Consider the following 21,244-nt stretch of genomic DNA (forward strand, 5'->3'; position numbering starts at 1 on the left):
GTCAGAATTCAAATGTCAGACCACTTAACATGCTTTATTTCAGCATTCAAAATAATTAAAAACATCTCAATTTATTATACATATACAAAATAGGTACAGATCCTTGTGGTGTTTCCCCCCCCCCATGGGTGTGTCTGTCTGCATTATCTCACAAACTCGTTCCTTTCTGTGCATTGTTTGAAAAAAATAAAATAGATCTCCAATTTTTCTTTTTGTTGAGAAAATTCAACCTTCGCACAAGAAAACAAGAAACAAACTACAACAGATGTGTGGATGAAAGGGGTGGGGGGATGTTTTTTTGGAGGACAGAAAAGGTGGAGGTTGGGGTTTAAAAACATGAAACCAAAAAGTGTGAGAAGAAAAGATGCGGATCCGCACTTCACTTTGAACTCAGAGCAAGAGGCTCGATTGCCAGTGTGACCGTGGTTGGAAAAGAGAGAAGTCTGTCTCATTCTGGGCGCCAAGAGCAAATAAAAAACGGCGGTTTCGTTTTAGCACCAAGAGGGCCCTGCCACGCCAGAGTGACCGTAACACTACACAACAGTATAGCCGTACTGGACAGCCAGGAGACCTCAAAGAAAGTATAGCACCTTTAATTTTAGCTGTATCCGCTTCTGCTAAAGTGTTGGTAAAAGTCGACTACCCCCAACGCAGGCTTCACTTCACAAACACTGGGCCACCCTTTTTTTTATACAGCTGATATTCCTTGCTTTTCTGAGGAAGCCATAGGATCTTTCTTTCACAACTTTCAAAAAAGAGGTTGAAACCCATGTTTCTCTGCTGGTGGTTTTAATGTGACTTTTCTTTAAAAAAAAGAAAAAGGGAGTAATAGAAAGGAACAAACAAGAAAGCAACCACAACAACAAACAAATCACAACAGCCACAAAATCAGCGGATGAGGAGGGGGGAGTTTTCAGTGTTGCCTGTGCCAGGTTGACGGGGTAGGGGGGGCAGAACAACAGAGACAAACATGGCTGTCAGTTTCACCGTTTATTCATCAACACCTGAAATGTGGTACAAAGCAATTGGGTTCTGTCTGTTGGGGACTGTCCTTTCATTCCTCTCGCCACAGTGGTGTATAAAAATACAAAAGTCACCTGTGTGTTTCTGTAAACTCCAGAGAAGCCTGGTATGGCTGGATGAAGAGGGGAAGTCAATTTTTTTTACACTTTACAGAAGCATATATTATTTTCTTGTTGCCAGTGAAACAAAATGTCTTCTCTACAGGATCCTTGGTGTTGGTGATGGTAAAAAAAAAAAAAAAAAAACAAGAGTCAGAAACGAAAAAAAAGTAGTGGTCCCAAACGCGGCGATGCAGATTCCGCCGCATCGCCGCCATCTTGTTGAAGTGCAGGTTTTAGGCAAAGTGGACCATCGGAACAATGGCCGAATGGAAATTCGTAGAATCAGGAACGAGGGGTCAGATTTTTCAGAAAAATGGCATTAGAGAAATGTTTTGGTGGGCTTTTTTTTAGAGAGAGATGACTGCTAGAAAAATTAAAACACACACACTCACACACACAACAACAATTTCAAGTCCAGATTTCTCTTTTTACAAGAAACAGACGGGTCCAACTTCAAGGCCAAACTCTTGGTCTGGAGCACCAACGTCCATAGGAGCGATATCAATGATGGGCAGGCGAGATGTTTTCGATGTCTTGTAGTCAATGACTGTCTTGCCCCATGTACCGGTGTGTGACTGGAGGGAGAGAAGAAGAAAGGGGAGTTAGGGTCACCATTCAAATTGGCCGCTGCATGGTTAGCACAGGACATATGAAAATGTCTCCAATTCTGCCTGAACTTTTGTTCAAATCCCATGAACAGAAAGACTAGCTACAGTAGCTGTTATGCATGTTTGAAACCACTGAGTCTATACCATCAGGGAAAGTATAAGCTTGCTGAATTGTGACCTACTGGTCATTCCTAACTTTGAAGATTTAACATTTGAAGCTCACTCAGCTGTCAGTGGGATTGGCATGAGAGTGTCAACTTAAGATTTTCTCACCGTGCATCCGTCTTCCAGGACGCTGTAGGTGAAGCGGCTGTTGCCCTCGGCTCTGATCTCGATCTCGTTGGAGCCCTGGAGGAGCAGGGCCTTCTTGAGGTTGCCGACGGTGGCGTCCATGTAGGCGACGCTGTTCTTGCAGTGGTAGGTGACGTTCTGGGTTGCCTCAGTGGACATGAGACGCAGGAAAGTCAGCTGGATGTTGACATCCTCTGGCTTGGAGCCCTCGCTGCCGTACTCGAACTGTGTAGGAAAGAGGAAGGGGGAGATGTTACTGACTGAACTGGAGGGACAAGAAGCGGAGAGGTAAGGTCGAGTTGAGGAATAGTAGGAAACAAAAGAGGGGCGAGAAGTGGAAATGAGAGGAGGGGTAGAGGAAGGAGGAATTGAGAGGGAAGTTGACCAAAGAGAAGGCAAGTAGGGATGGATTTGTAGCAAGGAGTGAGGAAGTGCTCAGTTTGGTTGAGTCAGCATGTTTACCTGGAAGCCATCGGTCATAGCCTCTCCGAACCAGACGTGCTTCTTCTCCTTGATATTCTTGCTCATGTACCAGTTCTTCTTGGCGACCTCGGGCTGAGTTGGGGTTACGCAGGTCTCTCCGGTCTCCATGTTGCAGTAGACCTTGATGGCGTCATGAGTGCAGCCCTGGTCAGGGTCGATGAAGTACTCGCCTGGAGAACAAGGAGTCAGGAGCGGAAAAGTTTAGAAAAACCCGGTATGCTAGTTTAGATTCTCCAATCCTCCTCTACACTTGGATTGATCAACGGCTGTCAGGTAAAAACTCACCGCTCTTCCAGTCAGGGTGGCACATCTTGAGGTCGCGGCAGGTTCTGGCGGGGTTCTTGCGGGTTCCATCAGGGCTGCGGATCTGCTCGATCTGCTGGCTCAGGCTCTTCAGGGTGCCGTCCACCTCCAGGTCGCGGTCACGGAGAACATTAGCGTCATCAGCACGGAACATGCGGAAGGGATCGGGGGCCTTCTCCTGAGGCTGGGAAATGAAGCCGAGGTCGAATCCGCCACCGGGGGCACCTGGTGCTCCGGGAGGTCCAGGAGCTCCTGTAGGACCCTGAAAGAGAAGACGGGCAAGAGGAGGAAGAGAAGAAGTTGGTTATTTCAGTGCTCGTAGAGGCTTTGTGGTGTGCCTAGCAAACCACAATCTATATTTTCCCTTAGAAGACACAAAGTAAATAGACAGAGGAGTGGATGGATAGTTAGACAGCCAGACTTACAGCGGGTCCCATCTCTCCAGAACGTCCACGAGGTCCAGGAGGTCCAGTGGGTCCAGGCAGGCCAGTCATACCGTCCTTACCAGCAGATCCAGAAGATCCAGATGGGCCCTGCAAACAGCATAAAGGGAAAGTCTCTGAATGTCAAAGTCCCTCCAAACACTGACAGATAGACCAAATATTAAAATGCAAAACATCTAAAACGACTCCAAGCACTAAAATATTGTGTGGTGTGTTAACTCACTCTAGCTCCAGCGGGTCCAGCAGAACCAGAGGGTCCTTGCTCTCCAGAAGATCCCTATGGGTTCAGAACAGAAACATTAGTTAGAAATAAAGTCTGTATGTTGTTTATGTTATATATGTGTAGATGTGAGTGTGAAGTGACATACAGATTGTCCAGAAGGTCCCTGCATGCCAGTGAATCCTCTGTGTCCCTTCATGCCTCTCTCTCCAGCCTCTCCACCCTCTCCCTTGTCTCCGCGAAGTCCAGGAGCTCCCTGTTAGGGGTAAGAAGGGGATGAAGAGCATTGTTTTGCCTTTGGCTGTTCCATCTATTCTATTGTTTGTTTTTATTAATGGCGCAAAGGTTGTTACTTACTGAAGGGCCACGAGGTCCAGCAGGGCCAGCAGATCCAGAGGGGCCACTAGGTCCCTGAAGCATACAAAAAACAGTTTGATGTAAAGGCAGGTTGCAGCGAAACACAATCTATGCTTACACCTACAATAGCTCTATTATTAATGGCTGTTTCCCATTGACATATACTGTAATGTATACTGAAGATATTTTCAGAAAAGCACAGTGATTAAACTGAAAAATGGTTTTGGTGTCACTCACAGTCTGTCCACGGTCACCGTTCTTTCCAGCGGGTCCAACGGGTCCGGGGGCACCAGAGGGTCCAGGGGCACCAGAGGCTCCAGATGGGCCGCTCTCTCCACGGTCTCCCTAAAATGCAAACACAAAATAATGCTATTTAACCAGCTTTAATATCCTTACAAGCTGCTGTGGTGAAAAACGCACAGATAGAACCAACTATCTGCCTGGATCACACATAGTTTTTTTTGCCTTCGATTTTGTCTAAATAAACATATACAAGATTATACAAGATATACAAGATTTGGTGAAACAGGCCACTGACTAGGCTATATAGAACATTACATGCAGGTATAACTCTGTCTTCTGGCAGCCACATTGGTGTTTCTATCATGTCAACAGAATTTATTTCAGACACAGAATTGGCTCTGATTGTGTGTGATAATGTTAGATTTCAGCTTACTAACCATAGCAGGTGCAAAACTAAGCATCACTGTATCTAGCAGAAGCCACTGTAGTTAGCATGTTGTTTGCTAAATAACCTTGCAGGCTGCTTTACCTAGGTTCAGGTCAACCTAGCTGATTCTTCCCAAGCCTTTGTGGGTGTTTTGCCCCAATATATAGTGGTATCGTCTCTTAGTGTCTCTTTGCAGCTGTTTTGCATCTCTTTAAAGTTGTTTTGGTCTCTTTATGTGTCTTTTTGTGTCTCTTTGTAGTTGCCTGTTTAGTAATCCATCTGGTGTTGGTGACTTAGCGATGATGTCATTTGAACTCACCTTGGATCCAGCACCTCCATCGCGACCAGATGATCCCTCGTTTCCGGGGCTTCCCTAAAACACAAACATAAAGCAGGTTAACTATTTAGAAAACACCTACAGCAGTATACAAAAGTCAGACAGATAGCTAGTGTACAGGTGCAATTGTTACTTCATACCTCACGTCCAGGCTCACCAGGGGCTCCACCCAGTCCAGAGGGTCCCATAGGTCCGGGGGGTCCACGCTCACCACTTGGGCCAGAAGGTCCAGACTTTCCAACCTCTCCCTGTGGGTGACACGGGCAAAGTCAGTCCAGTCCTAGCAACCACAGTTACTTTTCTAATATATTCAAGTTTATGGAGTGATTTGGAGTGATGTTTGATTCTAAACATCATATTGGCTGGCTAAACACGTTTGGGTATTCTGGTTACATCAGCTCCACTGTGCAGTTTGTAGTTTTGTAGAGTAGAGTTTGTAGAGTAATAACAGGAACTTACGGAAGGTCCGGACATGCCAGGGAAACCTCTCTCTCCTCTCTGTCCAGGCAGACCAACAACACCACGCTGTCCAGCAATACCTGAAGGTCCAGAAATTCCAGAAGATCCCTGCAGGGGTGGAGAGAGAGACAAAGTTAAAGAGGTTATATAGATTATACATCAAGGTGTAGGAACAACAACGGAAAGCTAAATAATGTCCGTGTGTTGTCAGTGAAAATGTGGAAACTTAATTCAATGCTACTACATAAAGAGGATAATTTAGTTGGAATCAAATCACGCTGTTTTTCTTTCTAGCAACCAATCATTTGGTTCTGTGATAGATTGAGATGGAAGGGGCTCTAATTTCTTTTGATGGTTTACTATAACTTACAGGAGCTCCCTCGGATCCAGCGCCACCCTTCTCTCCAGCAGGTCCTGGGGGTCCAGCAGCACCCATCTCACCAGGGCGACCAGCAGTTCCAGTCTCACCACGGTTTCCTTTCTGTCCCTCTTTGCCAGCTGGTCCAGAGGGTCCGGGAGGTCCAGAGTTGCCCTATGGGGATGAACGCAACATTGCTGAAAACCATCGAGGATGTTGGGCCCTGCCACAGGAACAATAAGTGCTGGTAACATCAAAGGAAGACTTACAGAGGGGCCGGGAGGTCCAACTCTGCCAGCAGCACCAGGGAAACCAGCAGCACCCTAGGGACAGAGAGAGAGAGCAATTAGCTGACTGTGACTGGAAAAATGGCCGTATCATGTTAGTACAATCAATAAATAAAGAGGGATGAATGTTAAACAATGTTAAACAATTTGCAATATAAGTAATACATCTGTAATAAAACATGTTTTGACAGTGGATTGTCTCCAGAATTCTCTCTCTGCTATGGCCATGGGAACCGTTACCTTTGACCACTACACTACTGCTTATGATGCTCCTGATCTAGTAATTGAAGCTGAAGTCAGCATAAAAGTAAATATATTAAAGGAAAAGGAGGACAGAAAAGACGAGGTGACTCACAGGAGGTCCACCGGCTCCGCGGGCTCCCTTACCGCCGGTGTTTCCATTGGGACCCTGAAAGGACACAACAAATTGTCAGTCAATGTCGGAGAACCAGTACCAGGCAATATAGCCTCAACTTCTAATGTTCACTCTGAATTATGGGATTTTCTATAAGGAAGTTTAAATGTTGACAAACCTGAGGTCCAGGGGCACCAGTGGGTCCAGCAGCGCCGGGGGGACCAGCATCTCCCTTAGCACCATTATCTCCAGACTCTCCCTTACCACCAGGCTGTCCATCAGCACCCTGTGGTGAAATGATGGTGGATGGGGCGAGAGGATCAGTAAAAAGCTAAAGAAAAACAGTTGGTGAGAGGACCCAGGACATTCATGAAGAAGTGACTTACAGGAGGTCCAGCAAATCCAGCAGGTCCAGGTGGTCCAGACTCTCCACGTTCTCCCTGAGAAAGAGGAGGAAGACGAAAAGTCAGTCAGTGATTTCCAAGCAGCTTCCTCTTTCACTCTTGAGAAGAACAGATGGACAGGTACTTACAGGGCCTCCGCGAGCTCCAGCAGGTCCGACAGGTCCGAAGGCGCCAGGCTCTCCCTTGTCTCCGGAGGAACCAGCGGGTCCGGGAAGTCCAATTGGTCCAGTCAAACCACGGGGGCCATCCTTACCAGGACCTCCATCACCACCTTTGCCTCCTTGGTCACCCTTGGTTGTTGGATGGAGAGGGGGAGTGAGGAATATATATACTGGAAAGCTACTGTGGATGGTGTTGCGTGAGTCAGGCTTCTCATTAGGGTACTTCAGTAGTGACTAATCCTATATACTGGGAATATTGGGAGTACTAGGAATATTGTTGTGGCGACTCACTCTGTCTCCCCTCAGTCCTGGAAGGCCAGCAGCTCCACGCTCACCAGGCATTCCCTGGAGTCCAGGAGAACCCTGGTTTCCGGGAGCACCGGGGGCTCCAGAATCTCCCTGGGGAAGAGGACGAAGGGGTAGAAAACAAGAGTAGTAGGGTTACTCAACAATCAATGAGAACAGGCTATCAAGTGTTTCTTTCTTTCACATCTCGTGAGGTTTACCTTGGCACCCTCGTTTCCAGCAGACCCGACGGATCCACGGGCACCAGCGGGTCCAACAACACCAGATGCACCGCGCTCACCGGGGAATCCTCTGTCACCCTGAGGGGAAGGGGTGGCAGAGAGTTAGGGAATTTGAAATGGAAGTCCAAGAGTGGTCAAAGAAGTCATGAGTCATCTGTGTTTAGTCCTTCCCATTAGCATTAGCCTGTTATTAGCTATCTTTAGCCTGATAGCATTAACATCAATGTTCACTCAACTTTTGTTGTTTGTAGCCTGGTTTGTCACAATTGAATTACTTAGACAACTCTCCAAAGATGCTTCATTAATGGATGCTGCTGGGAGCAGACTGCTGAGTAACTGGGAACATGACAATGATAATAAGTGACTTACTCTATTTCCACCAGGTCCTGTGGCTCCAGCCTCACCGGACACACCCTAGATAGACAGAGAGGCAATTCATACGTTAATTCCCAGTATAACAGTATCAATTTGATCACGTATTTAAATCAACCATATTTCAGTCAGTACCTGCTCTCCGGGCTTTCCACTCTCACCAACGGCACCCTGGGGTCCTGAGAGACCCTGGAATCCGCCAGGTCCGGCAGCTCCCTGTTCTCCTCTCTCACCAGAAGGACCCTGAGGTTGAACAGGAGAAGGACTATTGGAGCTAACAGAATGTGGCCAGGAGTAATGCATGGTGTGGGTACCACTTGTTGTCAGTAGCTTTTAAGTGTGGTTTGTAGTGTGAGACCATCAGGCTTTTGAGGCGGGTGTCAATGTGGGCATGTGTGTGTTTTACGTACAGCAGGTCCAGAGGGGCCTTGAGCACCAATGTCACCGTCCTTTCCGGGGGCACCCTGGGTAGAGAGATGGTAGGCTTTCAGACACACAGGTTCAACAAACAGTAGAGTACAGTGGATTCAAAGAGAAGCAAAGTGTAGACAACTTACAAGTGGGCCAGTGGATCCCAGTACTCCTCTCTCGCCAGGCTTTCCACCCTCACCCTACAGACAGAAGTAGAAGAGCACTATTAGCAGGGATGGCTACTTCTCAGTAGTCTACTCACTTAAAAACCAATGATCCATGATACTTTGTAGCAGTTGAGACCCATTACTCACAGCAGCTCCTTTGGGTCCGGGGAATCCCATGACTCCAGGCTGGCCTCTAGCTCCAACAGAGCCAGGGGGTCCGGGGCGGCCATCTTGTCCAGTGGCTCCCTGGTGAGGAGGAATAATGAAGGATTCATTTAACACAACATATCTGTGTTTTGATGAGATGAAAATCAAACGTATTGTCCTGAGCGTGAACTTACAGCGGGTCCCAACTTGCCATCAGGTCCAGGGCTGCCAGGGCTACCAGTCATACCCTACGAGCAAAGGTTTAGAGGTCAGAGGACGGCCTGTGCAGTGAATAAATGATGTCGCTGATAATTATGGTAGGAAATCTCACCTTAGCTCCGGGCAAACCAGCCTCACCAGTGCGGCCAGACTCACCGGTTGAACCTTTAGGTCCAAGAGCACCGGGGGCACCGCGCTCGCCATTGGCACCCTATGACGGGGCAGAAAGAGAGAGAAGAGAGGTAGAAAGGCAAAGATTAGTTCAATCAAATCTGATCTGAAGTATCTCCATGATTGTAAGAGGAAAAGAGGGACGTATCGAATGTGTGTGTTTGTGTTTTATACTCACTTTGGCTCCAGAAGCACCATCAGAACCGGGGAAACCACGACCTCCAGGGCCACCCTGTAGAGAGAATCAAGCACATGTTTCTTAGCTCTATGAACAACACTGTGGACACTGTATCTCGACAGGGATGGGCTATTGCCATAATCTTAATGTGCCCTGTCCTTTCCCATCAAGTAAGTCCATGTCAACAATGTGTAATGCCGCTCTACCTTGGTTGAATGATATTGTATCGTCTAAACTGTTTAAAAATGTCAGGCATGATGTATTGTGGGCCAGATCAGGAAGGCTCATGTCGTGATGACATGATCATGCCACTCCCTGGTGGCAGCATGAGCTGTATTCACATTCTATGCGCAAAACATGTCAAATATTGTGTCAGTAATAATTTTTCCAAATATCTGGAAATTATGCTCTGTTCCTGCATTTACAGTTCATATATCTGGCCAGCAGGGGGCCCTAGAGAGTGTGTTTGGATGTTCCTGTTAAGCCAAAAGGGCTTCTGTGTCATTTGTGGCCTACACTATGTATACTTGTATTATATAGGTAGGCCATATTTCGACCTTTTCCCTCATTTATATATTCATAATAAATAAGAGATTCATTTTTGCACTGGAGGGCAACTCAATCACATTTCTTACCAGTAACACTTAATATTAAAAAATATCACAGCATACAGTATATTATAGTGGAAAGTGAGATGCATACTCGCTCTCCAGGAGCTCCACGGGCTCCTGCAGCACCAGGCTCTCCTCTGGTTCCTCTCTTGCCTTCCTCACCAGATGGTCCTGGGCCTCCGGCACCTCCTGCAGCTCCCTGGAGAACACGCACGCGAACACACACGGATGGCATTAGAGATGGAACGTGTATTCGTGCATGTGTGTATTACGGAGCTATGCTCCATTCTGACTGTGGTGAACTTCAACTTACAGCCTCTCCCTTGGCACCGGCCTCTCCCTTGGATCCTTGGGCACCGACGTCACCCTGAGGGAAACGAGCCAATAAACAAACATTAACAAACGATACCAAATCAACAACTGACATCAGTGGTCAAAATCAATCAAACAAACATGCAAACAAATAAGCACAACTGAGACAAATCTCAACAAATAAATGAACAATAAAAATAGACAAAAAGCTGTGAACAACAAACAAAACACTGCTACGGAACAAAAGTAAAACAATGTTTACTTGTGATTCAGCAGTTTTACTTTTAATTCACTATGTTTGGAATGAATTACTATTTCTAATCGTGTCCATTACAGGCGACAGACTCTAGACAGAAAATACTATTTATGGCGTTGGTTCGTTTTTTCTGAGAAAGCTTTACTCACACTGTTACCCTTGGATCCAGGGGCACCGCCAGCACCCTGAGGTCCTGGGGGTCCACGTGGTCCGGGGAAACCGGGAGCTCCGGCAACTCCGGCAGCACCCTGCAGGGGGCGGAAGCACACAGCAGCAACACGGTCACATCATGCTGCACTGCCAGTCTTTGATGCTATGCTGCTGTGAAACAACACCTTTTTGAGCCAGGATGGGATTCGAATCCTCAACCCTGTCATGCTCACGAGGTAATTGTGTTGAGATAGATACTCACGGGGGTTCCCTTAACTCCGGCACCTCCATCAATTCCGGAGTTTCCCTGAGAGGAGAAAGAAGGGAAGAGATTTTCATCAACCAGAAGATTCTTAGGAATGATGTAAATGCCATGATATCATCAATAAGGTGATCTTATCGAGAACCTGAACAGTCCGTCATAGAGGGGTTACTGTTTGTACTTACTGAGGGTCCTGCGGGGCCAGCAGGTCCGGGGTTACCGGGCTCGCCTCGGGATCCAGCGGGGCCTTCGGATCCACGAGCACCCTGATTTCCAGCGTCACCCTGGGTAGAGGAGGAAAAGAAGAGCAGTCAGACAATCAGTGTCCAAAGCAATAGCGGTTTCTTCATGGTGGAAGACTAGTAGAGGGATGAAAAATACGATTATGATGCAAATCATGTCGAAAAGTAAATATGAAAATGGACAACAGAGGACTGTATTTTGCATTATACTGGAGTCAAAGTTTTAAAATGATTAAAACGCCAGCTGTTTTTTGTTTTCGTCTTGTTAATCATTTGTAAAGCACTTAGGATTGCATTCGAATTATTTGAAAGGTGCTATATCAATAAAACATAATTGATTGATTGATTCCATAATCTGTACAGATAATTAAATCTAAACTCCACACTACATAGTAATATCATCCAGTTTTAATATATACTACTACTACCTTTGAAGTTGATACAAGAAATGTAACCTAACAAACACAAAGTATAATCTTAAAAATAAATAAGTAAAAAATATTTTAGGGTGGAAGATTCATTACTAATACCTCTGGGCTACTGTAGGCTAATATAATCCATTAACAGCACACTCAAAATAAAAGAAGAAAATCTACAATTCACAATCTAAGTTATTAATATGAGGTCACTTTTCGCATGCTACAAACCCCAAAGTCGCTTAGACTTTGAATGTAAGTATGTAATCGGGACATGGAACAGAATTCCTGTGCGGGTTGGACGACCCCCACCCTGTGTTACCCCTGTTCAAAGACCACATGAAAGGTCACATATGTTAGGAGATGAAAGTAACTTTCCAGTGACTGCTGCAAGCTCTCTTAAGAAGATGAAATAGGATACGTGTGGTGTTGTTTTGGATGGTGAAAGCCGTGGAAGATTAAGGAAGATGTAGAAGATGAAAGATATAAAAAAATGGAGGCTGTTTAAGATTATTGCTGTGGATCATAATGGTCGTTGTTGTACCTTGGATCCGGGGCCACCGGGGAATCCGGGAGGTCCAGCGGGGCCAGTGGGACCCTGGGAGAAAACAATAAGACAGACAGATTTTATAGCGGGAAAGAAAATGTTTTTTATTTGTGCTTCCTGTCTGAGAATCCCCCTGGGGTTTTAAACAACTAGGAGTCACTTGAAGTTGTACATAAAAAATTGCTACTAAAGGACAAACATGTTTGTTCTGAGAACAGTATAAAATTTGAGTAAAATGGAAGACTCACATTAGGTCCGGCAGCACCAGCAGAACCATCGTTACCACGAGCTCCCTGCAGATCACAGACAAACATGATTGGTTGATTAATCTGTTCATTGACCGACTGGCTGATCCATTCAAGTATTTGTTAGCGAGTGTGTGGATGTGTGGACTCACAGCAGCTCCAGAAGCACCATTGCGGCCTCTCTCGCCGGGCAGACCACGGGGTCCCTGAAACAGAGACACAAAGAGTCAGTCAGCTATCCAAAATCCAAGAAGGAAACTACATGGCAGAGATGGGGGTGATTGTTTTACTCACCATAGCACCAGGAGTTCCATTCTCACCGGAGGCTCCACCCTCTCCCTAAACATGCATAAACACACAGGCAGGTGAGGCATTAAGAACGATAGAAACTGTAGCATTGTTTTTCAATATTAATGCAACTAGCCAATATGGCTACTGCTAGCCAATAACTAGCCATTATGGCTGCTGCTAACCAATAACTAGCCAATATGACTGCTGCTAGCCAATAACTAGTTCTGCGACTACTATACCCATTGCTATTATTAAACTACTACTTCTGTCACTATCGCCACCGTTAGTACTGCAAAATTAGCATTTTTCTACACTGAAACGTAGCGCGGAGGAGCAAGGTATCAAAGACGGGCAATCACCTTGGGACCAGCGGGGCCATTGTCTCCCTTAGCACCATCCAGACCACTGAATCCCTACAGAGATGGAGAGACATAGCAACAGATTAAGTCCACAGTTATAAGAGATGCCATACTGTTTGTTTGTTGAACGGGCAGTCGGGAGTTCTGACTCACTCTGTGTCCCTTGATGCCGGGCAGACCGGGGGTTCCTGGGAAACCACGAGCTCCCTGAGGGAAAGAGATAGGAGATTTTATTTATATATCTATCACGGCTCTGTGTTCTTTTTCACGAGGAATAACAATTACACCGCCATGATGACTTACCTGTGGGCCGGAAGGTCCACGCTCACCACCGCGACCAGGTTTGCCAGACTCACCCTAAGATAAAGAGTGAAGGGGGTGAACACAGTGAGTAAGTCATTCTTCACTCTATGCTGAGATGGAGATGGTGAATACGAGCAGATCCAGTCGACTTACATCCTCTCCGTTCTTTCCAGAGGGGCCGGCGGGGCCACGGGGACCCAAGGCACCCTGCAAAGAAAGAGACACAGAGGTGAGAATGACCACAGGCTACCGAGGCGCAATGCAGGCGTGTATCTGTTTCAATGTGTTCTTAATACTCACAGAAGATCCAGCCTCTCCAGGCTCACCAGGGGGGCCGGTGAATCCCTGAGGTCCCTGTAGGTGGAGACACACATCAAACACCATGACTAAATAAATTGACAACTATCTCTATTAGGTGTAAATCCAACCAAGTTATTGTAAAGACATGCATTTCGGTGTGTGTTTCAGTGGGGGGTATCTTTGTTTCATGGCTGCTGTCATCTGACTCGAGTGGGAACAGTAGCATCATTTTAAACTTTAGACTTTAGCTGTAACTTAAGCTAGTTAAGTTAGCTGAAATTCATTTTTTAACAGCTAAAATAATAATCAGATTAGAAATTATTTTGGGTTATTGTAGTTTTCATTTGGAAATGAACTCCAATGCAGTGAAAGGAAAAGGAGTGTGATAAGAGTTTGGTGATGGTTTTGTGTGAACTGGGCACCGAGGAGATGTCACAAGTGATGTCATGATGATGTATGAGTGTGCACGTGCTATCCCTCCTCTATCCTCCCAGCTTCAACTATGAAACATTTTGCGTTGAAGAAGAAGGAAGCGGCGTACTTACGCTAGAACCGGCCGATCCAGGGGGTCCGCGGGGTCCCATTGGGCCCTGTCAATCAAACAGAGGCAGGGTCAGATACGGCATCTCCATGATTGATGGTGAAATGATTGGGTGTGTGTGTGTGCGTCTTACCATTGGTCCAGGAACAGGCATGGAAGGAGTTTTATCATTATAGCCACCAGACATCTGAGGGGAGAAGTTCTAGAAAAAAGAAAAACAGAGCTATGAATATTACAATCTATTTCTCATGTGTATTTGCGGAAAAGGTTTACAATTTCCATGACATGAATATGAATGAAAGCCTTTTCTTTGGTATTTTATGCCAGTTTTATGTGTCAAGCATTTTCACACATTTTTTTGTAAACAAGCTCAAGACCCATTTCCCTTCCTCTGTAGGTGTATTCTATGCACTAGGGGGACTAGTATAATGCTTTCTCAATTATGTTTTAATCCTGGAAATAAACGTTCCCATAATGTTTTGTTGACAGTTTCACTTCTCTGTCAGCCAGGACCATCCCCCAACCTTTAACCTCATCACTCTTAGTGTTGCTGAATTTGTTGAGCTCAATGAAGTCTCTTTGGATGCTACTTCTGTTATCTGACCACAGAGGCTACTTAGAAACTGCAATCTGAGGTGAGGTTAATCAAGGTTAATGTTGGTGTTAGCTTAGCTTGGTCATTTGGAATGGGCGTTTGTTGTTGATATATTGTGGTTCGTCGGGAGTCAATAGTAAACTGAATCATGCTTAATTAGATTCCAAAACTTTTAAAACTGTTTGTGGTAAATAAGCATTTGAGTTTGTTGTAAATTCTACACAAGCATGCTAAATTATACTGGGATGGTATGTCAGATTAAATTAGCTTGGGGAATTAGCATGAGTCAATGATAAATCATAGCTACAAATGCTAAATTTGGATAAAAGTCAAAGGTAAAGTGAACCATAGCATGCTAACTTAGATTGTGATACTATTGGCAATATGTGGTAAAGAACATTAGCATGGTAAATTAGACTGGGGTGGTATGTTATGTAAGCATAGCCTAGTGAATTAGCATGTGAGGCAATAACTTCTACATCGGAATCCAAAATTTGCCTGGGAATGTTAGCTCATATTCTAAACTACAATTAAAGTCAATGGAAATGTAAGTTTATACTAAACTACAATGAGAGTCTGCGGGAATGTTAGTTTAGTATAATAAACTACGATGGAAGTTGATGCTTAGCTGAATCATAGCATGCTGAGATGTATTGAAGAAGTATATGGGCATCATTGATAAACATACATTATTAGCATAGTAGGCTAAATGTGTTCACTCTACAATAAACGAATCAACTACTGGATCTGACAAGCATCCAGGACATCTCCGCTTCCCTTTTCTTAAGAATGAACCCCAATTAACTTCTGACCTTTTGACCTCAGACTGAAAGCCAAACTCCAAGTCAGAGGCAATCATTTTAGGCCAACGCTAACACGTCAATGAAAAGCTTGCGTTTTAGCTGTGAAAGTGGAGTTCAATTTCCCAGCTCGACCCGCCCTCCCTGAAGCTGCGTGCACAGCCACCATATTGGTTTATACTGGTCTATTTTGATGTCATTCACCAAAAAAGAAGTTTGGGAATCCCTTTTATAACAGCAGCACTGAGGTGGTATGGGCATGCAATCCAACAAACTACAACAAACAATGAGGATTATGGGTAGGGGGATATGAGGGCTGGGGAACTGAGAAGAACAAACCTGAATTGGGACTAATGCTTGTTTTTGACAAACCCCCACACACGAAGAAGTTCCAGCTACTGATACTATCTCTGTCCAACAAATGAGATAAACGCATGAGTCTTACGACTATTTTTTTACAGCCATGGTCGGCTTAGATCTGGTAAATTTGGACCCGAATGAGTCAAATACAAAGAAAAAAGAAAATAAATCTACAACTTACTCCACCGAGGCCAGGGGGTCCAGGGGGGCCGGGATGTCCGGGCATACCGGGCTGGCCGGGCATACCATCGTTACCAGCGGGACCAGCATTACCCTGCAGATTGGGGGGCAAGAGAGAGAAAGAATGAAAGAAAGAAAGAAGGGGCCAGGCTCTTGAGTCAGAATAAAATGGCCGTCTGGATGCTAAACGCACCCAGAGACAACAGAGAGGAAAACATCAACTGTTTGATTTTGTTCAAACCCCAATCTCATGACTGCCTATACTCTTGTTACATTGTCAGAATGGATCCTTTTGTATAATCTTTAATTTCACTTGCTCCCTATAGTGGTGAAAGCAGCATTAAACCTGGAGGAGGCACAGTTTACTCCCCTGGGAGACTGACCATGTGACCAACCAGGAATGGAGTGGCGGTCATGTGACAAGCAGGATACAGGAAGTGGGTAAGAACTGCCATTAACACTTTAACTACACATTCTGTAAAACAAACTTCGAAATAAATGATCTGAATAACTTCGACATGTCACATAATACCATAAATACATTATCATAAGCATTACTGAAAACTCATAATTAGATGAAATATGATATTATATTATAATAATAAATTATTATTCGCTGTTGGTTTTGTAACAAAAACTAAATCAAAGATGTCTTTGCAGCTTGCTGAATCAAATCCCACTATCACAAAAAATAAAGAATCTGATGAGAAGATCTGTAAAAAAATATAAATAAACAAATAAATAAAAATTAAATTTGAATTCAAATTTTGTTTGCCCATCAATTTAGATAAAAGAGGCATCACCACTGCAAAATCAATACCAAACCCAGCTTCATTTTTTTTGAGAATATAATCAATTTTGTTGACAGTTTTCTGAATGAATAGTCTTAATATTTAACGTGCTTGAATGTTAAGACTCTTTTCTCGCAGTTTCTAACTTTCCTTCAATCAAGCAAAGTTTCAAGTTCCTCCTCACTCTGCGTGTCCCAACCTGACCTTGGCATGTTTTCAGTCACTGATCTTTTCACTGCTCTCAGTTGATGATGAACCCTGTTAAAGCACATTGCTTCCCCTTAATCTACTCTGTTGTGCCATAATAGTTTCTAGAAACAAGATACATTGACTAAATTCAGAGGTGAAAGCTGCAAAGCAAAAGCAGTGCAGTTTTAAGGATGTATGTGCCATTTACTTTAGTATTGCTATTTTCAGGGGCTTTTTACATCATTCCTTGTATCTGATGACAATAGTTACTTTGCAAGCAAATGTTTAAATGCCTTCTCTAAATATTAAGCTATTTGCCAATCAGACCTGATGCCATTTCTGTTTCAATTCTAACTCTTCTCTACTGTGATGCAAGTAAGATTTTGAATGCCGGCCCGGGCTAAAGGATCCTGTTTCCACATGTGACTGAATGAAAACTGAGTCAGTACAGCAGTTCTTCAACTCCATAATAAACACACAGGAATCTGCTCAGAGTGGCCGGCAGTGAACTCACCGCGTGGTGACCAGAAATCAAGAGAATTGATAAGTGTGTGAACCTACCTTGTCTCCTTTGGGTCCACGCTCTCCCTTGGGTCCCTATGAGTAAAGAAAACAATACAATAGTGAATGTCTCAGTGTATGATCAAACTAAATTATGTAATTGATATATCTGAATATGATTCACATGATTATTGATGTATCTGACCTAATCAATAAGTGATGTAACACAGATAATGATCAATCAACTATCTGTATCTGATATAAACCAATTAACAATATCTAAAGATTTAGTTGAAGAATTATCATCTTCCACTTGATTATCATACGCCCCAGTCATCACATCAATGATCAATACTACAATCAATAGGTACATCAAATTGATTAAGTATTTATTTTTCCCTGTTTGTGTGATGATGAAGAAAAATACATTATTTACAATTTAGAGCGACCATTAAATGGTTGGTGATCAATGCAATTTTCAATATTTACCTTAACCTGAGGGTCCGGGAAGCCTGCAGAGAGAGGAGACGGATTATGAAAATTGGATTGTGAAACAAAACACAAGCAAAAGTAGAAGAGGCAGATTTTCATATAGCAAGAATGTGCATCTGGTGCTGGATGAGAATGAATGTGTGTGTGTGTCTTTGTACAGCTATCTTTGTGAGGACAGTGATCTTTGTAAGGACCACAGTTGTGTGTTCTTGTCCAGTTGTCTTCGTGAGGACTACTGCTAACTTTGTGAGGACCAAGGTTGTGTTTTTCTGTTCAGCTATCTCTGCTCGGACCAATTTGAGTTTTAGACCTTCAGAGAGAGGGCATTTTGGCCAGTCCTCACTTTGGGACGGACCTTAAAAGGCCTATTCGAGGGTTCAGGTTGGAATTAGGTTTAGCTTAGCAATGATCGAGGTACAAGGTTGCACGTGTGTGTGTATTTGTGGGGTTAATGGGCATTTGGTCATGTTTGAGCCAAATGTGAAAGCCAGACTAGAAGTGTTTAAATGTTTTGGATTTGCCCTTTTTGTAAGGAAACAAGAAATACGAACAAGAGGAAGTGAAATAGACAGTTGAATGCAGGTGACATTAGCGAGACAGAATTCAGTATAGCATAAAAATCATGTAAAAACAGACAGAAGAGGACAGAGGAGGTGAGGGGACGCAGTACCGTCATCGGGGCAGATGGGGCAGCACTCGTCGTGGGGGATGATGGGGTTGGGGCAGTCAGTTGTGTCCTCGCAGATCACATCATCGCACATCACCGTGCCACTGTCGCACACACAGATCTGGCATGGCTCCGGCTTCCACACGTCACGGTCCGCAAACACCTGTCCATCCAAGGTGCAGCTTCCGCCCGTGCCTGATGGGGGGTGACAGAGAGCGAGACAGGTGAGATAGCTGGACAAGCTCGCGCGGAAATACAAGGGACTAGATGGAAGCAGAGTATAAAAATAGCTGATTAAAAAAAAATGTACATATGAAAAAAATATTTTTAAATACCACAATATATATCTTTTCAGCAATTGTTTGTTGTGTCTTAACATATTTTATTATTTTCAAAAATACCCATACCATATCACTTAAGACTAAATTAAAATATTAAGAAAGTATAGTTTGTATATATTCTGTTCTGTGTAGCACTCTTAGCATTAAAGGAAAGTTTTCAAGAACTTCACAATTCTAAAAATCATTCAAATAATTGATACATGGACACAAACGTCATGAACGCGAACTGAGGAAATTTGACAGTAACATAGAAACATCAAGCAGGAGAAGTGAGTGTTGTGAAAGGTTTGGACAGGAACTGGTGGCCTGAGAATGGGACCAGAGAGAGGACAGAATGAGGTGACAGAAAGGGCGCCGGCATCCTTCATGTGGACGCAAGTGGCATCAGCAAAAAGGCCCATGGACCAAACGCGTCCCCAAGTGATTTAATTTCCCTTTAACAACAATCAAAACGCAGATCGCTCCCCCTGCTCAAACTCAAAGTCACATTTTCCGACCTGCAGCTGCATCAGCCGCCGCTGTGGCATTTTCTCAGCAAAACTAAACCCAAACGGGGGCTCCCTTCAGGGGCTATAAGTGTTCCACAGCGTGCCAAAGTGCTGACCTCAGAGGGAAAAGCAACGAAGACTTCGCTGCAGACTTTGGCAGCAGCTGGTGGAAACATGCTATGCATGTGTTTGCAATTAGAGGAAACGAAAAAAAAAAAAAAAAAAAGAGTGGAAAGATGAAGAAGAGGAGGAGGGAGGAAAAAAAGGAGGCGGTGTGGGAGGACGTGGCGGCCAGATGTGTCCGCAGGTGCGGAGTGAGGCCTCTGGGTGGCGTTGTGAGACCGTTCAATGGGGTCAAACTGCATCGGCAGCTCATTTCCAGACAACTGGAACATCTGGAAAAATTGAATTTCAGCTCCTTGGTTTCTGTTTCCAAAGCTGATTTTCTTTGTCTTCTTTCGGGAGGAAAAAACATCTGGGCGTCTAAACACCAACAGAGGCCTTTGTTCACCTAATTTCACTGAACCCCAACTCTCTTTTGGAATTACATCCAAGCTTTTGGAAACTCTCACTCAAGGGCATTAAGTGGAAGATTGCTCGGGCTGTGAAGGTCAAACGTTTCCGGCGGCCCAACTCTCTCCCTATGTGACTCTCTCACACACTCACCTGGCCAACTCGACACTTGGCTCCAGGCAGTGAATGAGTCTGCCACATCGATCAAGGCCTGAGGAAAGCTTTCCCCTCACCGCCTCGTCGTGTCAGCTGGGGTGGGGATCTTCCTTCAAAAATAAATGGCCATTTTTATCCCCTCTCCAGTCTTACATCCACAACCGTAGAGTTTAACACCTTTTAAGCCGGGATCAACCTCTGGCAGGTAGAGTGGTTACGCGTGTCAAATTGATAAAATGCCACGAAAGAATTCTGGCTTCGTCAGAAAAACAAGCAGATGCTTTCCAGCAAGTACTGCTGTTTTAGGAGGGGGGGGGGGGGGGGCAGTTCAAATTGGATAAAACATGCATTTCTGCTATTGGAGAAAGCCTCGCTTGGAGGAAAGCCTGGAAAACCTGCAGCAACTCGCTCTGCATGCACGGGGGAGGGGGTGAGGGGTGGGGGTGGGGGGGCAGGGTAGAGAGAGACAGCGACAAACACAAGGAGAGTGAGAGGGGCCTTCTTGAGATGCCCAATGCATTACGTACGCCCTGTACTGTTTAGACTGCAAGCTGCAGAAGCTCATCCATCTATCCATCTATCTTTCTAGTTGAATCAAAGGTGCAGCATGCATCAAAGTTCCTACTTCAACTTCTTAAACTTTTTTTCCTCTCTTCTCGTCCCTGTCTAAGATCTCGCAAGCCGTCCACCCATGAAGAGAAAATCCACTGTTAAAAAAAAACCAGTACAAAAAAAAGAAAAAAACAGAAGAGGGTTGAGAAGCTCCAGCAAACAGTGATGAGACTTACGGTCGTCCTCGCCCTGCGCCCTGACCAAGAGCACTGCTGCGCCGAGCAGCAGCGCAAGCCGCAAATCCACAAAGCTGAACATGTCTTAGATGCCACCAGACATGTAGACTCTTTGAGGCGAGTGAGGAAAAAAAGAATGCTGGGGGATGTTTTCTTTCGCTGCTACACTCCACTCATACACAGGGTGTTTTTGGGGCAGGGTCCGCTCGTCTGATCACAATCCTCCTGACCCCAGCAGAAAACTCCCTACTGCCTTCACTCACTTTCTGCCGGGGTTTTTATATGGGAGCCTGAAGAACTGGGAGGTGCTGGGAGGCCTGGACAAACTGGGGACGCACCCTCATTACCCCCGCCGCTGCTGCTGCTGCACGTTTAGGGAAGACAAGAATGGACCCCTCCTTCAAAGAAAAAAAAAACAGAAGAAAAGAGAGAAAAGAAGAAAAAAACAGGTCCCTCCTTCTGTAATTCCACAGCAGAAGAGTTGGAGTTGGGATCC

General features: G+C 44.8%; 1 protein-coding gene across 1 annotated transcript; it reads right to left on the reverse strand.

Annotated features, from left to right (window-relative positions):
* Window positions 1-7: 7 nt before the first annotated feature.
* Window positions 8-21,003, reverse strand: col1a1a (collagen, type I, alpha 1a). Its single transcript, XM_079281980.1, has 49 exons — window positions 20,749-21,003; window positions 18,466-18,657; window positions 17,793-17,815; window positions 17,364-17,399; window positions 15,824-15,916; window positions 14,021-14,089; window positions 13,892-13,936; window positions 13,347-13,400; window positions 13,200-13,253; window positions 13,047-13,100; window positions 12,897-12,950; window positions 12,744-12,797; window positions 12,388-12,432; window positions 12,246-12,299; window positions 12,097-12,141; window positions 11,846-11,899; window positions 10,829-10,927; window positions 10,644-10,688; window positions 10,381-10,479; window positions 9,977-10,030; window positions 9,755-9,862; window positions 9,053-9,106; window positions 8,816-8,914; window positions 8,679-8,732; window positions 8,485-8,583; window positions 8,317-8,370; window positions 8,170-8,223; window positions 7,895-8,002; window positions 7,757-7,801; window positions 7,367-7,465; window positions 7,152-7,259; window positions 6,828-6,989; window positions 6,682-6,735; window positions 6,474-6,581; window positions 6,296-6,349; window positions 5,923-5,976; window positions 5,666-5,827; window positions 5,296-5,403; window positions 4,977-5,084; window positions 4,819-4,872; window positions 4,067-4,174; window positions 3,830-3,883; window positions 3,621-3,728; window positions 3,476-3,529; window positions 3,235-3,342; window positions 2,792-3,071; window positions 2,486-2,676; window positions 2,006-2,248; window positions 8-1,699 (listed from the first exon to the last, which is right to left on the reverse strand). The coding sequence occupies exons 1-49, from the start codon at window positions 20,828-20,830 to the stop codon at window positions 1,553-1,555; spliced, it is 4,344 nt and encodes a 1,447-aa protein (XP_079138106.1). The 5' UTR covers window positions 20,831-21,003; the 3' UTR covers window positions 8-1,552.
* Window positions 21,004-21,244: the final 241 nt, after the last annotated feature.

The sequence above is a fragment of the Melanostigma gelatinosum genome, assembly GCF_949748355.1.
Source record: "Melanostigma gelatinosum genome assembly, chromosome: 13".
In the NCBI taxonomy this organism is placed as follows: Eukaryota; Metazoa; Chordata; class Actinopteri; order Perciformes; family Zoarcidae; genus Melanostigma; species Melanostigma gelatinosum.